General features: G+C 40.4%; 1 protein-coding gene across 2 annotated transcripts in view; it reads left to right on the top strand.

Moving 5' to 3' along the window:
• PAK2 (p21 (RAC1) activated kinase 2) overlaps positions 1 to 19,098 on the top strand; it is a 42,559-nt gene that overhangs the window by 18,574 nt on the left and 4,887 nt on the right. For both annotated transcript variants that reach the window (XM_075099580.1, XM_075099581.1), the window contains exons 2-12: positions 4,195 to 4,405; positions 10,043 to 10,143; positions 10,649 to 10,799; positions 11,668 to 11,699; positions 12,030 to 12,137; positions 13,336 to 13,468; positions 14,128 to 14,191; positions 14,883 to 14,931; positions 16,665 to 16,777; positions 17,262 to 17,379; positions 18,666 to 18,765. In XM_075099580.1, the coding sequence (XP_074955681.1) occupies positions 4,219 to 4,405; positions 10,043 to 10,143; positions 10,649 to 10,799; positions 11,668 to 11,699; positions 12,030 to 12,137; positions 13,336 to 13,468; positions 14,128 to 14,191; positions 14,883 to 14,931; positions 16,665 to 16,777; positions 17,262 to 17,379; positions 18,666 to 18,765 (1,156 nt within the window). In that variant the 5' untranslated portion in view covers positions 4,195 to 4,218. The remainder of the gene's footprint in view (positions 1 to 4,194; positions 4,406 to 10,042; positions 10,144 to 10,648; positions 10,800 to 11,667; positions 11,700 to 12,029; positions 12,138 to 13,335; positions 13,469 to 14,127; positions 14,192 to 14,882; positions 14,932 to 16,664; positions 16,778 to 17,261; positions 17,380 to 18,665; positions 18,766 to 19,098) is intronic.

Genomic DNA, 19,098 nt, shown 5'->3' with positions numbered 1-19,098 from the left:
CAGGTCAACAAACTTCTGTCAAAAGGTGGGGACAGCTATTGGGAGTAGTGTCTCTGTATACTGGAGATAAGGACTGATAATTGGAGCCTTGTGGTCACCAGCGCTGGTACCTGTGAATATGTTTTGTGGAGTAAGCACCAGAACTGTTGGGAGAAAAGCTTTTAGCATTTTTGGAGTCTTTTTTTTTTTTGTGAGTATAGCGGGTTGTAGCACTGTCCTGTGGTGGGAATGAATCTGTCTGAAGTCTGTAGTTAAGTATTGTTTGCAGCTTCAGAGCTTGTCTCTGGTTCATTCCATTGCTTTCTATTTATCGTAATTAAATGTAGCACAACTAGTGATTGTGGGGGAGTTGCCAATGTGCTCGAATACGTTGTTATTATTACTGGTATTACCTTCACTGGCAAAGACAGAAGTGAATCCTACTCCCCTGATTATGTCCTCTTCCATATATTACCTTTGTTTCTTCTGTCATTTTTTTCCAGATTTAGCATACTTTTATGAGGTTGCTCAAACTAAGCTTAACCATTTTAGTAAATGTCTTTCAACCAAGCTTAAAAAACCCACCACCATTAATTGCGTTGTCTGATTCTGTCAGAGGCACATGAACCTGACATCCCCTTTGCCAGTATACAGATTCCTGGCAGGCACTGGAAAAATGAAAATTCCCCTGGTCCTTGCAACTCCCTGTACCAAGCCATGATTCAGCAATGCAGCCGTGTGTGATACTGCAAGAGTGATTAGGTCTAGCTGCTGTGAAATGCATAGGCTCCTTTTTCTCTTTAGGGGAGTGAGAGCAGAAGAGGAGCTTCAGGGTGTATTTGCACTCCTCTCCCCCACCCCCCCCCCCGCTCCTCCAGTCATTGCCCGTAACGCCAAACCTCTGCAGCAATTTCAAAAGTAATTCCTGACGCTGTGGAAGCTTTCCCTGCATAATTAAGTCAGGGGTAAGGATAAAGGAGAGGGGAACTGCTCTTTTCTTCTGCACTCAGCTGCCAGAAAGAGCTTATCTGTTTGCATTTGCACCTTAACAAAACGATTTTTATTTTTTGACTTCTGATGATGACTGAAGAATCAGACTTCTGTTTCCTGAAGCAATCTGCTGTGAGTGGAGCTGTTGTAATTTCTTTAAGCTATGAATTCAAAGCTGTTGTGCATTGAGATGGTCCTTTCTGAAAAATAGTTTTGGATCTAGCATTTTATTTTAACAACAATATTTGAAACAGCTGCCCAGAAATGACACTACTTTGTTTTAAAATAAATCACATTGCTTAAGTTTTTTCTAAAAGCTGAGGTTTACTAAACACCAGATTTAATAAGCTTGAAGGATTTTGTTTAACTGCAAATTATGGAGCCAATCCCTCAGGTGGGAAGCCAATGTCCGAGCTCTTCTTGGCACTCCAGTCTGCTCTGCCAGCCCCACAGCTTGTCGTCTTCCTGTAGGGCTCTTGGACTCCACTTGGAGCAAGGTCAAGGATGTTTCTGAACATTTTGAACATGAAACATTGATCAGAACTGCAGCTGTGAGGGTTCTGCACACACGCTGTTATGCCAGTTTCTTGAAGCACCTGACTTTCTTGTGGAATAGATAGTTTTGGATTTCCATATGCATGCTTCCAACTTGTTGCTTAACCATTTCTTCTCTTGAGCACGCGAGGTCCTAAGGAATAATTTGTTTCGAATCAGGAAGCTGTAATACTGAGTATGCGATCAGCCGACTTGTGCTGCTTGTGTCACTGAAAAGTAAGAATTTTTACTATAGCAAGACATTTATTTTAAAAATATGCAAACACAAGTGCAGTAAATGTTTAAGTTTGCAACCTGAATACCACATTATAGCATTGTTAATTCAGTGGCTGGGCTCTCCAAGGGAGTGTGTGGGGAATTAGTATGGGCTTGGAGGGCCAAGTCTGTTCTTGTCCAGTTTCAGATGCAGGTTAGTTGTTTATCCTTACATCCTGCTCTTGCTAATGTCAGGCAGCTCAAAGAACTGCACAGATGGAGGAAATAATAGGGTTTACTTTAGAAAAATAGAAAAGGCTATTTGTGATGTTGCTTTCTTCACCTAATATATCATTTTGGTGTTAAAGTTTTGTGATATGCATCTTTATCTGTTATGATTTATTTAGCCATCTGATTGTATTTCCTTGTTCAAAGGGAGGAGTGCTTTCTTTTAAATGTCTATTTCCATTTGGATAGCTAAGGACCCTATATCCTAGTCGTTTCTGAGATTTGATTAGCATAAGGGAAGAGGATTATGCTCTGCAATCACTTGAAGCCCAACTTCAGTAGGACTCTCAAATACCATATATCTGATTTGGTGGTTCAGACCAGAAATTTTTACATCTCAAATTGGTGGCATGCACTTTGTGCAAATACTATGTATTGTTAGGAAAATGATTGGAATTTAAATCCCTATGGGTAGGCTGCTCAGACCTGCTGTTAGATTGCAGAGTTCTTAATTTTTTCCCCCATATTGCAGTTTAGGTACTGGAAAATATAGAAGATCCTGCAGATAACTTGCAACATCTGAAAGAGCAATCAGTAAGTGAATTTAGATACTGTTGGAAGATAGGAATCTCAGTCTGATTCACAACTTCATCCCTGCAGACATGTTCAAGTCTTGCAGGTCTATTTATCACTCCATCATCAGGCAAAGGGCTCGAAGGCAGGTTTGTTTAGGTGGGTGTTGCACAGCTTTGACTGCTGTTCCCCAGCAGTATCTGAGGAGATGGGGCAACCAGCACATGTCCAGTCTTTACTTGCACTGCCAGAACTCTGCTTTGTTCTGCTTGTGCCTCGGAAGGTATCTGTACAGAAATTATACGCTTTCATGGGCATTTATGGTGATAATTTATTTTAATCTCTGTTGAGCTTTGTGACATAAAACAGTATGCTCTTGTGCTGCATGAATTCAGGCTGCTAGCCTGCTTTGTTTTTCTTCATTGGGATCTGGCAGCATTCACCCAGTGCAATGGTAGGGAATGGCAGTCCACCCATTTTTAGTTCTTCTGCTAAGACCACGTTGTGGAAGATGTGTGCGTTGTGCCAAGATATTGTATAGCACAATATTTATAACTTGGAAATAAGGTGTGATAATTGAGAGTGGGTTGCACTGTCTTATCCTGATGTTTTGGAAAGGCACTGATAATTGCTCCAGTGGTGTGGCTGGGATTGAGTTGTGCTTTGGGACTAATACGGGCAGCTGATAGACACCAGTAGGCCATTCATTTCCCAAACTGTCATGAGAGGAGAAGGTCAACATGGAGGAGATGTGTTGGCTCTTGTTCCAAAGAGGTAGCTCATCATTTGAGCATATGGAGGAATGAAGGGCATATTTGTTATTCAGCTGTCATTGTGAATTAATTTCTATAAACCTTTCTTTGTGCTATTTACTCTGTAGCAGAGAGGCTGCCTGTTTTTTGGTGATCAAAGTAAAACCTCCAGGATGTTATGGGTTATCATGCTGTGTTTTTAGCTTTAGTAGCTATTTGTTCCTGATCTCATTCATGTTTTTGTTGAGGACTCAACGAGGATTGTGGTGGTAGTATATATTCTATTCACAAGTGGAGAAAGTGTGGCACAAAGTGCTGAAGCAATGCAAGTCCTCATTCAGAAGTAGAATGGTCCCATGTTCTTTAAAGTAGGCTGTGTAATTTGGGTAGATATATTCTTAATATAACTTAATGTGGACAGTGTGCTGAATTGCGACTTTGAAACATAAGCTGGTCTTTTCTCCCCAAGATCTTGTCTGATAAGTGACAAGAAAGAAAGCATCTAAGACTTTTAAAGGTGCATGAAAAGAGCATGAAGCTCTTCGGGCTAGAGGTATCCCTAAAAGAAGTTGTACTTATGCACTTATGTGTACTGTCCTTTTCACATACACAGTGTTTGTGCGAACAGAGAGTGAACCGGATGTGGGAATCAGTCCACATTATAACTGACTGTTCTTTTTGACCGAATTAGTTTTATCACTAGAAAACTTTGTCATTCTATCCCACAAATGCTGCTGCTGGCACAAATGAATGTGCGGCCCAGAAGCAGGAGTGAGGAAGGGATCACTTCCTTTGGAGGAGACATCAGTGTCTGCCAGTGCAGTGCCTGCTGCGTTCCTTTCTGTGTTGGCCAACAGAAGGAATGCCTCATATATGTATTCTATACTGTCTTCCTATCTTAAAACAAATATTTCTATTTCAGTGCTTTCACTAGCTATTGAGAACGATGTCTGACAACGGTGAACTAGAAGACAAGCCACCAGCTCCTCCCGTCCGGATGAGCAGTACCATCTTCAGTTCAGGGGGCAAAGACCAGTTGTCTACCAACCACAGTTTGAAACCCCTTCCCTCTGTACCAGAAGAGAGAAAACCTAGGAATAAAATCATCTCCATATTCTCTAGTACTGAAAAAGGTAAGATGCCTCTGTTTGCCAAGGTTACTATTTTTATTCCTTTACTTTTGTAAGTTTTGGTAGTGCTTTAGGCATTTAAGTTCATCCTGTCCGAATGTAGGAGATTAGAGGAAGTGTTGAAAACTGGGTAGGTACGTGTGTTTAATGAGCTGAGATGTTCTGTTTGCACTGGGATGTTTGAGGATGAAATGCTAAGTAAGGAAAATTAAATAGCTCACTGAGGTAAACCACCAGCTATTGCTTCTGATGTTTGCTGCCCTGTTTAAAGCAATGCATTTCCAAACAACCCTAATAAATGTTTGTGATTCCTGGGTATCATATTACCATTTTGCTATGGTAAATGCAGAATTCTATTTTAAACTGAGCATCCAGCTGTTTTTGAATTTATTTCATGTTGATGACCATTATGTGGTACTTTGAGGAGGGAAAAAAAAAAGGTAGCAAAGAAATAATGGGGAAGGTGCAGTGTGCATGAAGGAGAACTGAGAAAAATAAAGTCCTTCTGTTTGTATAACTGCACTGTTAAGATTAATTACTAGTGGGGGGAAAATTTGGATTGCTGTAAACAAGGGTTGTTTCTGAGAAAAAAATCGCTGTAACGAGACTAGGCTGTATTTGTGCTTTGTTTCTGTCCTCTTTTCTTTATGATGAATGTATGTACAGCGCTGGAGCCCTGATCCTGGTTCTCCAGGATGTCTGTATCCAACAAAACAGTGCATAGATAGAAATGTCTTCTAACATCTGGTATGGTAAAATTGCACAGGGGCTTATAGGCCTGACCTGACACTGCTATGCATCTTATTAAAACTCCACCAGTTAGCATTTTTGTGATTAATATTAAGATGCACAAGGGGAAGAAGACCCTGCTGCTCTTCATGTCTTCTAGTTCTGCTCTTGGCTTCCTGCACCTCATTGCTGGTGTGCTGGGCAGGACTGGTTCAGTCATGCTGACACAGGTTTGACTGTTTCAAGAGACTTTGCTCCTCCAGTTATTTATTCTCTTGGCTAAGTATTTTCCCCAGGGCTGGTTTTTACTCTTGCTCAGCTGTGTGAGCAGTCCCTCTGCAGCCATGCCTTGCCCTGGAGACAAACGCTAGAGGCAGGCTTCCCTGTATTCAGAAGATTTGGCTTTCCATGATCTGGCAGAGTTTCTGCTCTGAATGGTGGGGGTGTTCTCCTTTCCAGAGGATGGAAAGATTTGGCCAGTGTAGCTTTTGGAAGTAGAATAGTTATTTCACAAGGTCACTTATTGTGAAATAACTGTCTGTGGCTGGATTACAGCAAGAGAAGCGGTGGTCTTTTTTTTTCTGGTATGGTTAAGAGCCTTACGGAGGTAAGGAGAACATGAGAAGCTACTACAGGTTGGTGGCAGCAGACCAAGAGAGACTCCAGGCCTCTGAGTTTGGTGAAGGAGGTGAATTTAGGTGCTGTCAGCTAGTGCCACGTGCCTGGAGTAGGTTCTAGCTTAGCCCTTCAATACTGCATGGAAGGAAATGCCTAGAAATTGTTGTGGTAAGCGCTGCAAGAAAACCTGGTGGAAGGATCAAACCCGTTCAACCTCAGACTAGGAGAATGGTTTAGGAGCTGGGATGGCACTTCTCATTATGCTGTTGTATTGATCGTTCATCAGAGCATTTGTGGCCCCTTTATAGACACAGATACAATGAAGTAGAACGTAAACCCCACATGAAGGAAGATTTTTTTTTTTTTTTTTTCCTTGCTCTGAATTAGTAATACTGTGTAAGACTTGCTTGTGTTGTGAAACGAGTCATGAATGCAAGTGGCTGCAGTGCAGCTGGAGAGCTTTGTGACATTTTTATAGTGTCTTTACTTCTCCTTGGACGTTTCCTCTTTCCATCTTGACAGTGGGTTTGTTCGTTGCTGAAGTGGCTGGGGAGGTGGTTAAAGACCTGTCTAAAGTTATATTGGCTTATCTGAAATTGCTTTGGAGTCCCGTTGCTTAAGCATATTCAGACTGCTCTGTAAACACTGACGTGTACCAAATTTGTGGAAATTAATCTGCATACTTGTTTAGCATGTTTCTGTATATCTACTGATATCTAGTGATGCAAACTAAAAATGGGAGAAATAATTTCTGCTGAGAAAAGTACATTTTAGAGAAAACAGTGTCAGTTTATTTTTTTCTAGATGTTAAAAAGTATTTAAAGTAATGTCCTTCCAAAAAAAAGCAGAAGGCTTCACTGCATGGCAAGATAATGTGGTTAGGAAAATGGCAATTGAATTATCTAGCTTAAAGAAACTATCTTAAAGTTCTCTCCCTCTTTTTTTTTAATTTGGAAAAAAACTTGTCGATTGGTTGACCTGCAGCAAGGATAATGTAAACATCCAATTTGGTCCTCAAGACTGCAAAACTGGCTGCCAAATGTAAGCAGAATATTAAATGGACACAGTGACTTTCTGGCACTAAAACAATAGTGAGATGTTAGTTGTTTTATTCATTAGCATGGATAAGGTACACCCTTACCAGAAATACCGTTTAAAGATATAGAAAGATATATAATTCTGCTGCTGGGAAGCTTTACAGAAATATTAACGTCCTGCTTGGAAGGATGTATTGGGACTATATGCAAAATAGTCTGTCAATCTGGGTTAGAAATTTTTTCATGAAGTAAAATTTCTCCAGCCAGTGCAAAAGTTAACAAATTATTGCAAAATTCTCCTTTTCAAAAATGAAGGGATGCCTTACCAGGAGATGTTCAAGGCTAGTGTGAATAGGCTTGCACCTAGATAACATTGTTTGGCTTTGTTCTGCAGATCTGTCTGTATGATTTTGCAAGGTCACTCCTGGCCAACTTCATCACATCTGTTGCCACAGCTCTGCCCCCTTCCTGGCTCCTCTCTCGGGAGGTTTCTCTAGCTTAGGAGATAGCTTTGGGGAGGTGATGTGCTTTGGGGGGCTCACTGCAGAGGAAGAGGTTTAGCAAATGCAGAGTTTCTGCCCCAAGCCTAAGCTAGTTCTGTGCTGAAATAATCAGATTTTGAAGGGATTGTTCAATGACCTAGTCACGGAGGTTTTTTCCCCCATAGTTCCGCTGTTTAGGATAAATGAAGTGATAGTCATCTTTTTACTGGAGTACTTAATTGCCATGAATTTCCTTGGCTAGACTTCTTCTGAAATCAAATGAAGTTGTGTGTGATTTTGCAAAGCTTTAAAACAGTCCCCTAAAACAAGAAATGTTTGTCTTTGAGTAGAGCTTATTAAAGGATAGGCTGTGGGGCATCGCCCAGGACCCGGGCTCATGCATGTGACATGCACAGGGCAGATTTCAGTGTGGTTTCAGCTGCATTTCAGTAACTCAGTGTACCACCTGGAGTCATCTACCTACTATGACCAGGCTGTTGAGAAACATCTGTGTTTCTTGCTTTGTGTATGGAGGTTGGCTGGAGCACACCACAGACTTGCATGCTGGTGGGGAGCAAGGGATGTTCGAGGCTGGGTTTGCGATGCAGGAGGGTGTGGCTTCATTAGGGGAAGAGATGAGCCCAACTATATGAGGCACTTTCTTAATCAGATAGAAGGATTCAGAGAATTGGTCTCAAGGACCTGTGTCTTCCCCTTCCCAGGAACAGGGGGACTGTGTGCTGCTGTCTCTGCAGGGCCAAGAGACCACGTCTTAGATTCACTCACAGTTTAAAATAAGCGTTGCCCTTTATTAAAGGGATTCCTATTTAAATACAGAACTGTGTTGCAAACATAATCAGAGGTTGAAAAGCAGTGTGGCCCCACAGTGGCCGTGTTTGCAGAGCCTCGAGTATGTCCTGCCAACACATGACTCATGGGGCTTGCTTCTTGACTGAAGCTCGCTGCTTGTGTTTGTTTGAAGTGCTGCTCTGATCTGCTGTTCCTGTGGGCAGAGGAGTGATTTTTAGTCTCCTTGCCTAGCCGACTGAGATGCGTGTATTTTTGGAAGGAGTGAGTTTATTTGCGCAGCCCATGCTGGAGGATTTGAGCACCAGCTCCTGTTCCCTAGATGTCAAGTGCTGGGGAGCAGGAACCTTCCTGAGGAATATAGCTTCCCGCCCCACCTTACTTTCACATAAACAACTGCAAGAGATTGGGAAGAAACAGTACTTTCCTTAAAGGTTTTCACATAAGCAAGTTTCTCCTGTCCTGTGACTGAACGATGTTAATGAGAATACTTGACAGTTGGTTTTCTTTTTGGCTCTGACCTGTGCAGCCATATTAAAGATATCCTGTTTATAATAGCTGTGTCTTTCCACTGCATTGTTCAGCTGGAGGCAGCCCACATGGCTTTTCGTTTGTAAGTATTGTCCTCGGCTCCCCGTCCTTCCTCTCCTGCCAGTGTGAGGGGATTTCAGAAGGGTTCGCTGGGTCTCAGTAGCATGATCTATGCTTGCCCATGCTCAGTAACTTTTTACTATGTAGTAATGAAGAGGGTGCTGTTTTAGCTGCTCTTTTTCTGTATTGAAACTACATGACTCTTTATTTTTAAGGAAGATTTAAAAACAAAACGAAAAAACCTTTTTTAAATACAAATGTAAAATGGTTATCAAGTTAGATTGCAAAATGGTGTGCTGCTTTCCTTTGTGGTTATGAGCCCTATAGCATTGTTGTTGGCTTCGTGCATGCTAAAATAAATGCAGCTGATTCAGCTATATGCTCTGCGAGCCTAGAGGCATTCCCAGGATTACACGTGCAGTTTTCTTGGTATCAGGTTAGGCATGCTCTACAGCTCACTGATAGGCCTCTGCCTTTCAGCAGAGGGCCGTGACAGGAGGCCTTGAGCATCATCTTTCTGATGGAGAGGAAACAGCAAGTGCACTCCTCTGCTCTGGCAGGGAAAGAAAGCAGGGCTTGGGCTTTTTTGGAAGAACAAGAAAACAGGTTCTTCAAACCTTCCAACTTAACTCCAAACCTCTGCTTAGTAAAGGGAACAGAAAGGTATATTTTATATTTAGAGTTAACTGTGAATTGTCTTCCTTTTTATTTTCTCTTTGTCAGAAGAAATAAAAAGCCAAAAAACCCAAGCCCCAGGCATTATAAAATATCTTATGAATTTAATTGAATCTAGGTTGGATTGTGCACATGGTCCGTCTCATTATCTGTTCCTGCTTCTGGTACTTATTATGCTTGTGGGTTGGGTTTCTTTTTCCCTCTTTTAATTTAAATTAGGTAATTGCTCTGAGGCTATAAACACTTATCTTCATCACAGGAAGTCCTAGTTTGCATTAATTACCTTGAATTGAAGCAGTGAGGCAAGAGAGTTTTAACTGTCTTTAGGGTGAACTTGAGGTTGAACTGAAGTTGTCTTCAGTGTTGTTCTTAATCCATATTAAAATGTCCTTTTTTGCATAGTGAACATTCATATGTTTAGATTTCATATGCCCAACAGAACTCCTTGCATTCTGGTGCTCTTATTTGCTGGCTACCATAGAGCAAATGATCTGAATGGAACAAGTTGTTGATTCTTACATGAAGTCTATTCCAACTTGAAAATATCAAATCACTGTGCTGCATATGTGAACACCTCCATCCAGTAAACAGAACAATGGTTACATTCATCCTAACTGTTGTAACGCTTGGATTGATGATATTAAATGGAGACAATAGGACTTTAAATCTTTGCTCATTAGATCTTTGAATGTCTTTTTCAGGAAGCAAGAAGAAGGAAAAGGAAAGGCCAGAAATCTCCCCACCATCAGATTTTGAGCATACCATTCATGTTGGCTTTGATGCTGTTACTGGAGAGTTCACTGTAAGTATACCTGCCTTGGAATTGCTCAGAAAACAGCTGTGGGTCAGTGCTGTTGTGAAGCCATAGTGGTGTTTAAAGTGCAAGTTGTTTTTTTTTTTGTCAAAGAAGTAATTTTACTGTGTATTTGTACAGCATGCAGAGTAATGAGATTGTGACCTGTTAGTACTTCTGCAGCTTAAATGTCAGATGTGATTTTTGTGTCACCTGGGACAGCCTTCTCTGAGAAACCCTCTTCAGTTTACTTTCATTAGTAATTAACACTGGTTCTGTTGAGCGCTTTTGTATTCCTATTCCTCACATCTGGCTTAGTACACCTGAAAGAGGTGGTGGCATGTTGGTACAGTGATTTGTGTTTTCACCTATGGACATATTAAAAGCCCGTCCTGCTGGTTCATGTGTTTAAGGCTGCGTGTGTTCTGTTTTTTACAGAGAAATGAAATCTGTTCTGTTTTTAAAAACCTCTTTAAAATACTAGAATGATGCTTGAAATAGCTTATTTTTTCAGGGAATGCCAGAGCAATGGGCTCGGTTGCTTCAGACCTCAAATATCACAAAGCTAGAACAGAAGAAAAATCCCCAGGCGGTACTAGATGTGCTGAAATTCTATGACTCCAAAGACACAGCAAAACAGAAGTATCTGAGTTTTTCTGCTCCAGGTGAGATCCGAGTGTGTGTAAGACATATGGAAGAGGAGTTGTGTATTTGGAACACAGTCTTACTCTCTTTCAGAATAGTAAATCAGATTCAAATGCTGAAAGGGCAAGCTACTTTTCAATGAGGATTTAAAACTTAGTGGCAACTGACGTCCAGTTTATTTCCTGTTTTAAGTGGAGGGGGGAAGAAATGGATTATTCAAAATAGCAGCCAAAATTAAATTTAATGTGCTGTGTTTATGAAGCTGGGGCTCTAAGACTGTGATTAACTGGTTTCATGCTGGAGACCTTGCTCCTCCTGTCTTTGGCCGAAACAGCTATCTGTGAACTTGATCTCACCATGTGGTGGCATCAAAGATGCAAAATAAGTTGTGGTTCCTAGATTGGGAGCTATGCGGGGAGGCTGAGAGAATGACTGTCCTACAAACAGATGCCATTTTACCTAGTTTTCTTCCAAGTTTTTTCTGAAAATAGCTTGGTAATAAGGCTTTGTAATACTCTCATCCTTGATTCAAGATAGCGCTAAGGGAACAGAAATACTCATTTGATCCTGATTTCACATCTCAGTAAGACAGAACACAAGTGTGACAAGCAGTGCTCAATTTGGAAAACTATGTGGGGTACTCAAGTGAGGTGAAAAGCAAGTTGGGAAATGAGTGGGTTTGCCTACCCTTAGGGGAGGATTTTAGAAACTCACAGCTTCCTTCTGCGTGGCTTTACGGTACAACACTGGTTTCTCTCATTTGTGACCATGACATCTTGCTTTCTGAGAGATGAAAAAAATCTCCCAAGATGTGTTCTTTACTCTGTAAAGTTCACTTTTTATTATTTTTCTGATGGCTTTATGTATTCTGCTATTTGTCCTATTTAGAAAAAGATGGTTTCCCTTCAGGAACACCAACGGTGAGTGTGTTTACTATTCTTTGTATGTTCTTAGGTGCATACAAGTTCAGGTCTTCTGTATTTTTTTATATACTGAATCTTGCAGTATAAAACAAAATGAGAATTTTTTTGTGGAATAAAGACATAAATCGGGGGGCCAACAGAGCATATATTTCATTGGAGCAATAGTATTTGAGTCTTGTAATAAAATGTAGTAGGGCACGTAAACCACTCAACCTATCCTTTCCTTTTGACATAAGTAAGAATTCTTTTATCTTCATGTGGGGAAAAAGAAAGAAGAAAGTCTGAGACAATTTTGTTTGTTTGTTTTAAACTTTGGTAAAAATGTAGACCAATGCCAAAGGTTCAGAACCATCAACAGCTGTTGCAGATGATGATGAGGATGATGAAGAAGCTCCTCCTCCTGTTATTGCTCCACGGCCAGATCACACAAAATCGGTGAGCAGCTGTAAAATTTACAGCACAGAACTGCATTTCTCAGTAATTTTTCTGCTTCTGTTTTCCAGCAAAGTCTTATATTTGTGAAACGAGCTGTTGTAAGTTTTTAGGGAAAAGTTCTGGTTTTTATCTTAATTTGTGAAGAAAATGCCTAATTTCTGGGTATCAGTTGGATCAGAAATCCTGAAGTTAATGATGATTTCTGTGTCAGCTCGTGTTGAAGGTATCCAGTTATGCTTATCCTTCAACCCAGCGTATGAGGAGGCGGCTTTTTAGTCCCAAAAAACTTATAGCTAGTTCCTGTAACTTTGCACAGTACAGGAATACAAGTATATTTGATTTGATTTGATTGCAGTGTGATAGCCTCACCAAATATACTACCTAAACCCAAAACAATTCAAATTTAAGATTTGAAAGCTTATTTCTCGCACAAAGTCATCAACATTACATGGAAAGTTAAATGCTTAAGAAGGTGTTCGTTAAGTTTTAGTGTAGTTGTCCTGAACTACACACTTTGTTAAAAATTTCCCAGGAATCCCACTTATTCCAGCTCATTCGTTTGACTGTGGTAGACGTATATTTTGCTGCTCTGTTGCCCACTTATTCTCACTCCAGGAGTGCAAATGTGAATTGTGTTTATTTGTCAAGTCATACTGCTTTATAATTGCCCACTCTAGGTATGTAGACAGGACTACAGTTTCATATTTCTAAAGCAGCTGCATATGTCTGTGAACAGCTCAGGAGGAAATGAAATAAAGCTCCAAGAAAATTCCATAAACTGGGGGTAACTAGGAAATTTCTGAGAGTCTCGTGCTTCTTTTCATGGCAGAGCATGGATCTTTTTCCTTTAGATTGTAGTAGTACTTGATCTCGCTATTAACAGTGATTTCTGTTCTGTTAACTAACATGGGTTATAAAGAATAAGGAGCTAGAAAACCCACAGAACATCTGCCTGTGGAAGTTTGGTTTAGTCTCCTAGCATCCACTCTGTCCAGGAGGTGACTGGGTCTGTCTTTCAGAGGTCAGTAAGGTTGCCAGCATTTTGACTTACTGGACTTAAATGTTTCTCAGTTCTAATTTCCACCTCTGATCTGTTATGTAAAATGATGCTTAGGGATCTTTGAAGGACTGTGATTGTTTTCAACTAGAGGTCAATGATTGCAAAGAAAATGCTCAGGTAAACGGTGTCTCTTAACAGATTTATACGCGGTCTGTAATTGACCCCATCCCTGCACCAGCCAGTGACACTTCTGTTGACAGTGCGACGAAATCAGGTGATAAGCAGAAAAAGAAGACCAAAATGTCAGATGAAGAGATCATGGAAAAATTACGTAGGTGTTTTTTATTTCAGATAAACAAAGGCTTTAGGACTGGGGGAGGAATATTAAGTTTCTGCCCTCATCCATATTTTTGTGTAAGGGTTATGTGAATATTGTGCTTGATTGGCTTTGTGTCAGACAGTAGCTGAGAGAGCTGCATTCAGAAGTTCTGCTGATTTTTATGTGCTTCAGAGCCCTGTTGGGTAAAAAAATGTGGAACAGGTTTTTTGGTTTGAAGTTCTGTTGTGTTCTGCATGTATAATACAACCATAATAAACCAAAACAGTTTCTGCTGTTGCTTGTTCCATAATTGTCTTGAAGAGAATTTTTCACTGTATTAAAGTTCCTGTGCTTAAGTTCAGAACTGACTAGTTCCTGGGCTAGGCTAAGCTAATGGATTTGTCATAACCTCATACTGGGTTTGCTACAGAGAAGACTATCATTAAATTGAAATACTAGGGGAAATAGCATGGTCTGTCTCATTAAGAGTATAGCCTAGCATAATGATTGTCTGAAGTTGGGCCATTTGTGACTGGAACTGAATTAGGAAGCTTTGGCTGTTCATGTATCAGCCTTTACTGCTTGAGCTGACCCACTCTTGGAGGTATCTTGGCTGGGCCAGCCCTACTAAAGGGAGGCAGCAGGACTGACTCTTTTTATGTTTTTTTTAGGCACTATTGTGAGCATAGGAGATCCCAAGAAAAAATACACCAGATATGAAAAAATTGGGCAGGGGTAAGTGTTCGCCCCAACTTTCCCAGTTGCCAGTGTTAAAAGCAGTTTACTGATCTCTAGCTGATGTGATCGCATTTAATGCGAAAGTGTGTCTCTAACCTCTCTGGGTGCATCTAGTCCTCTCCTCTCCCAGTAAGATGCATTTATCCATTTCGTAATATGGCTGCTGAATAGCATGAGGGCATGTTGGAAGGCTTTCTGTGTGCTAAGTGAACAATACTGCCTTGACTAAGTTATTCTTGTAGAGGTTCTCTGAATCCTTCTGAGAAAAAAGTATATACAAGTTCTAGCTTTTCCAGCTTTGATTATATATATGTGTAACTCCTCCCGAATACTTTCCAAATAGGTCTCTGTGTTTGTGGGCCGGCTTCCCCTGGGGGAAAATGAGAAGTAATACCTACCACAGAAAGGGCTGACCAGCTTATCTGATCATAGGAAGCAGCACAAGCTCTGGGGGCTTAGGCATCCTGAATGCAAGAGGCATAGCTGGTGTCAGAAGAGAGCGTATTTGCAGTTAGTTGCATGTGAACTGACTGGTATCTATGATGCCGCTTACTTGTAATAGCCACCTTTCTGATAAAGCTCTTGCAACATCAAAAGCTGACACAATTTTGTTTTTGTGATTTGTCTGTTCATGTTTGTTACACAGAGAGGTGCAACTGGCTGTAATGGTTTTTTTTTTTCTTCACAGGGCTTCAGGTACAGTTTTCACAGCTATTGATGTGGCAACAGGGCAGGAGGTAAGATGTCTGTGTTCATAGAGATGAAAATACTTTTTCTGTATAAATGTTCTTCTGTAAATGTAGGTGGTGGAAATGATTTGACTAGATTTCTTTATGTGGCACCCATCTCTGCTATCACCTCTCAGAAGAATGTTTGTCATAGTTATTTGTAACAGTGTGTTCCTTTTTTCTGTAGTAATCAGATGATGAAAGCTAAAAACAGAGTTTTTTCTTTCCAGTGAAAAGCAGAGGGAGTGAGCTGTTCCAGAAATGGGTTTTGAAAACAGTTTATCCTTCAAGAGTTATGGCAATGAAGCCCTGCATTTTCAGAAATAAAACTTTGTTTTGTCTTTGCACACTTGTTCTCTAGACCCGTCTCAGTAGGGGGGACCGATGCGCCTATTTGTATGGAAACAGTTTGCTCCTTTTGATTCTTTGTTGTAGTTAGAATGCCTTCTCCACATCCTGCTCTTTGCTTTTACTCATTGGTGTCTCCAAACCCACTTGGTGAAATTGATGACATGAGCAATACTCTTTGCATGCTTGTCAGCTGGTGGTCAGCTTTGGTTCCCAGGACTAAAACTTTAGGAACTATTTGCTTCTTTTTAAATTCAGATTTCCTTCATTTTCCTTTAAATGTCCACAAGTAGCTGCTCCTTAAGTCACTGATAAGTAATTGCCCTTTCAACAGTAACCACATTTACCAGTACTGTAGTGGAGCACTACATCTTGATAAAATGCAAGCCTTTCATCATCTCAATATGTTGTCTCTTAATTTCCTTTCTACATACTGCAGTACTTCGTGTCCTCTTACTGACTGCAGAGTAAATTTTGTAGTCCAGTTCCTTTCTCAGACCTCTTCTGCCTCTTGTCAGGCAGGTGGGCTAACAGTTGATTGCTTGCAGTCTTCATACATGACACGAATGCAGTACTCTGGCTTCTTCAGTGCTCCACATTGGCTATATTTTAAGCAAGGGATTGGACTAGATGACCTCCTGAGGTCCCCTCCAGTCTTACTTATTTTGTGATTCTGTGCCACAAGTTCTCTTCTTTTAATTCCCTTGGTGATATGATAACGATCGGTTCTACAAGATTATATTGGTTCTTGTGTTTGGTTTTGGACTCATGGGTAGGTTATCTTGTAAAACTCCAAATTGCCTCCTCAAAACGTTGTAGCTAACGTAACTGGGACAGTTATTCTCCATTTTAAAGTTTGGAATACTTGTCCTGGTCTGCTTATTTCCTGGACAAGTTAGGTCTTTATCTTCACTTCTCTCTCTGGGATAGTTCATTGGCTTAATTGCTTTGCAAGCAATTCCTTCTGCCTCCCAGCATTCCTTATACCCAAACACTACTTTGGTCAGAATATAGAAAACCAAATTGCCTTTGCTTACAGTGGAAGGCTTATACTTTCTCTCTTAGTTGCTACGCGATTCTCTTCTGTTTTAGGCCTGTTGATACGGTATTGAGCGAGTATCTTTTCCTTTGCTGCCTGTTCTGGCCTTTGTTATTGTTTGTGGATCTTAAGCTGCAAGAGGATGGTGTTGGCTATGGGTGCAAGTTGTATGCTCATCGAGTTGCATTCTTTTTAAGTTGTATGCTAACAAATAAATAGCTTGCCAGCTGCAAGCTGTGCTAAACTCCTTGAATCCCGTTACAGAATTTCTTCTAACTTTTCACTGTATTAAGAATGACTGAAAGGTTTTGATACTCAGGTTTGAGTGATTGCTGTTTTATTTTGTCCTATTCAGGTTGCTATTAAACAGATAAACCTGCAGAAACAGCCCAAGAAGGAGTTGATCATTAATGAGATCTTGGTAATGAAGGAGCTAAAGAACCCCAACATAGTCAACTTCCTGGACAGGTAAATGCAGACAGCTGGCTGATTCCTTCATCCCCAAGGGTCTCAAGAGTTTATAACTTGATACACAGACCCAGACTTCCTGTACCTAAGGGTCTTATAAGCAAATGAGACTGTATTTAGATTACTTTTTTTTTTTTAGATGACAATTTGTATTAGGGAATGGTATTGATGATTCAGTGTGAAGGCTTCTGTCATGAATGCAGTGCTACATGTAGTTGGGGATCAGTGGTGGACAAGAGCACAGCTGGATCAATGCTTCTGTTGTACATGAGATAGGTAGGGTGTTATCCGCCCCATTTAGGTAGTAAGCATGCAGCTTTTATTGCCAGCATTTACATTTCAGGGTAACTTCCAGATATTAACTTTCTTTATTATTTGTCTTGAAGTGCTTATGAATCATATCATTGACCAGCCCTCATCAGTCATTTTTCAGTTCCTGATCTCTTGATGGCAAATGGGCCTCCTTTTCATCTTCTGTTTGTAGTTACCTCGTGGGAGATGAATTGTTTGTGGTGATGGAGTATCTAGCTGGAGGCTCGCTGACAGATGTGGTCACAGAAACATGCATGGATGAAGCACAGATTGCTGCTGTTTGCAGAGAGGTGAGTATTATAGTTGATGGGTAGAGGAACGAAGGTGTGCTCTATTCCCCTAGGTTTTATAAGTACACTTAGGCTAGGACTAATTGCTGTTGGAGCCATTGAGTTAGGAATAATGAATGATACTGAGAGCAGAAATCAATATTACAATTGCAGAAGATTGTAGTTGGAATAGTTTTAAGATTGCAGCGAGAATTCAAGTGGAAGAGTTAAAAATAGCTGATCTCACAACTTACTGGTGGTTTCTGCCCTGAATCAGAGTGCCAGCATCCAGCTGAGCCTCGATTTATTATGGCAGAAGGAGAAGTAATTGTATTATGGGCTGTGCAGGAGAAACTTAGGCTTTTAAAAGCCCCACTTGACTACATCAACATGACATCAGCTTTTGATGACTCACTGAAAGGGAAGGGATGGAAAGCAAACTTGTACGTTAACATGTATGGACAGGTAATGGTTTCCAGAGAAACCAGAGCTGGAAGCAGAGAACTGAAAGTAACTTTTTACTGTAACAGTAATTAACTTTTCTGAGGAAAAAGTCTCTGATATCAAACTATTGTACTTCGTCAAAACTCTGATGCCCAGTATGTTGGATATGCTTCATTCTGCAAATCAGTGCCACTTTTTGCTAAAGCAAACGAAGACACAAAAAACTCACTGGGCACTACATCCATGGCAAGTTGCAAATGGTAAATGTTCTGCTTATATTAAAAGAGAAAAATCTTACAATGTTTTTGTCTTTTATTCTCAAATAGCTAAAGGAAATTTCATTACATTTTTAGGCAGAAACTTGGTGTGAAAGGTGTTAATCTAAAAACAACACAAAACCAGTATTAGCGACTTTCATAATGAAGATGTTTTATAGCCTTTGCTGTAGGAGAAGTTGCATGCATGTTGAGAATGAAGTCTCACCGATTTCTCTTGGTGAGAGTTCAGGCTAAAAAGCTCTCACTTAATCCTTTATGGTTCCTCTGTAGAATTTGTGGGATGTACCAAAGTTAATATCTGGGATGTTTGAGAGCATCTTGGGTGATGTCTAGGTCATAAGGAGTTTAATTTATGGGTTTGCTAAGATAGCAGAGAAACTCTGTGGTTAAATGATTTTTGTCTTCTTGAGATCTGGAGACTATTGTTTAGCACAAGAGCTTCCTCTGCTGGTTATTTTAAATAATACCTGTTATATTTTGCACTCAGCACTGGCTGAGGGAGTAAACATTGCTTTTGAATTTGTGTTCACATACACAAATTGCGTTTCCGTATGCTGAATTCTTTTTTTTTTTTTTCCTATCCAGTGCTTGCAAGCGCTCGAGTTCCTACATGCCAACCAGGTCATCCACAGAGACATTAAGAGTGACAATGTCCTGTTAGGAATGGATGGATCAGTTAAACTAAGTGAGTACCAGACAGTTGTTCTAATGTTCTGTTTTCCCTCTCCTAGTAAACTTTGGCTTGGAGAGTGTAAATTGATAGGAGAGTTGGCAAGGAAATCTGAGGTGAATTTTATTGACTCTAAGTAATAGAAATTCATTCTGTGTTAAAATGTATAGTTTGCAGATAGCAGGTATTGAAATTCTAAGCACCCTAAGACTAAGGCTGTGAATGTGTTAGACCGGAAGGATGTTGAAGCAAACCTGTTGCCACATGAATACGTTGGTAAACATGAAGTAACTGGCACCATACAGTGAAGCAAAGATGCAAATGATTGCAAGAGAAAAGTTGCTGCTA

The sequence above is a fragment of the Phalacrocorax aristotelis genome, chromosome 7 (genome assembly GCF_949628215.1).
Source record: "Phalacrocorax aristotelis chromosome 7, bGulAri2.1, whole genome shotgun sequence".
Lineage (NCBI taxonomy): Eukaryota > Metazoa > Chordata > Aves > Suliformes > Phalacrocoracidae > Phalacrocorax > Phalacrocorax aristotelis.
The sequence above is the reverse complement of the archived record's forward strand: the minus strand, read 5'-3'. Positions and strand labels throughout refer to the sequence as shown.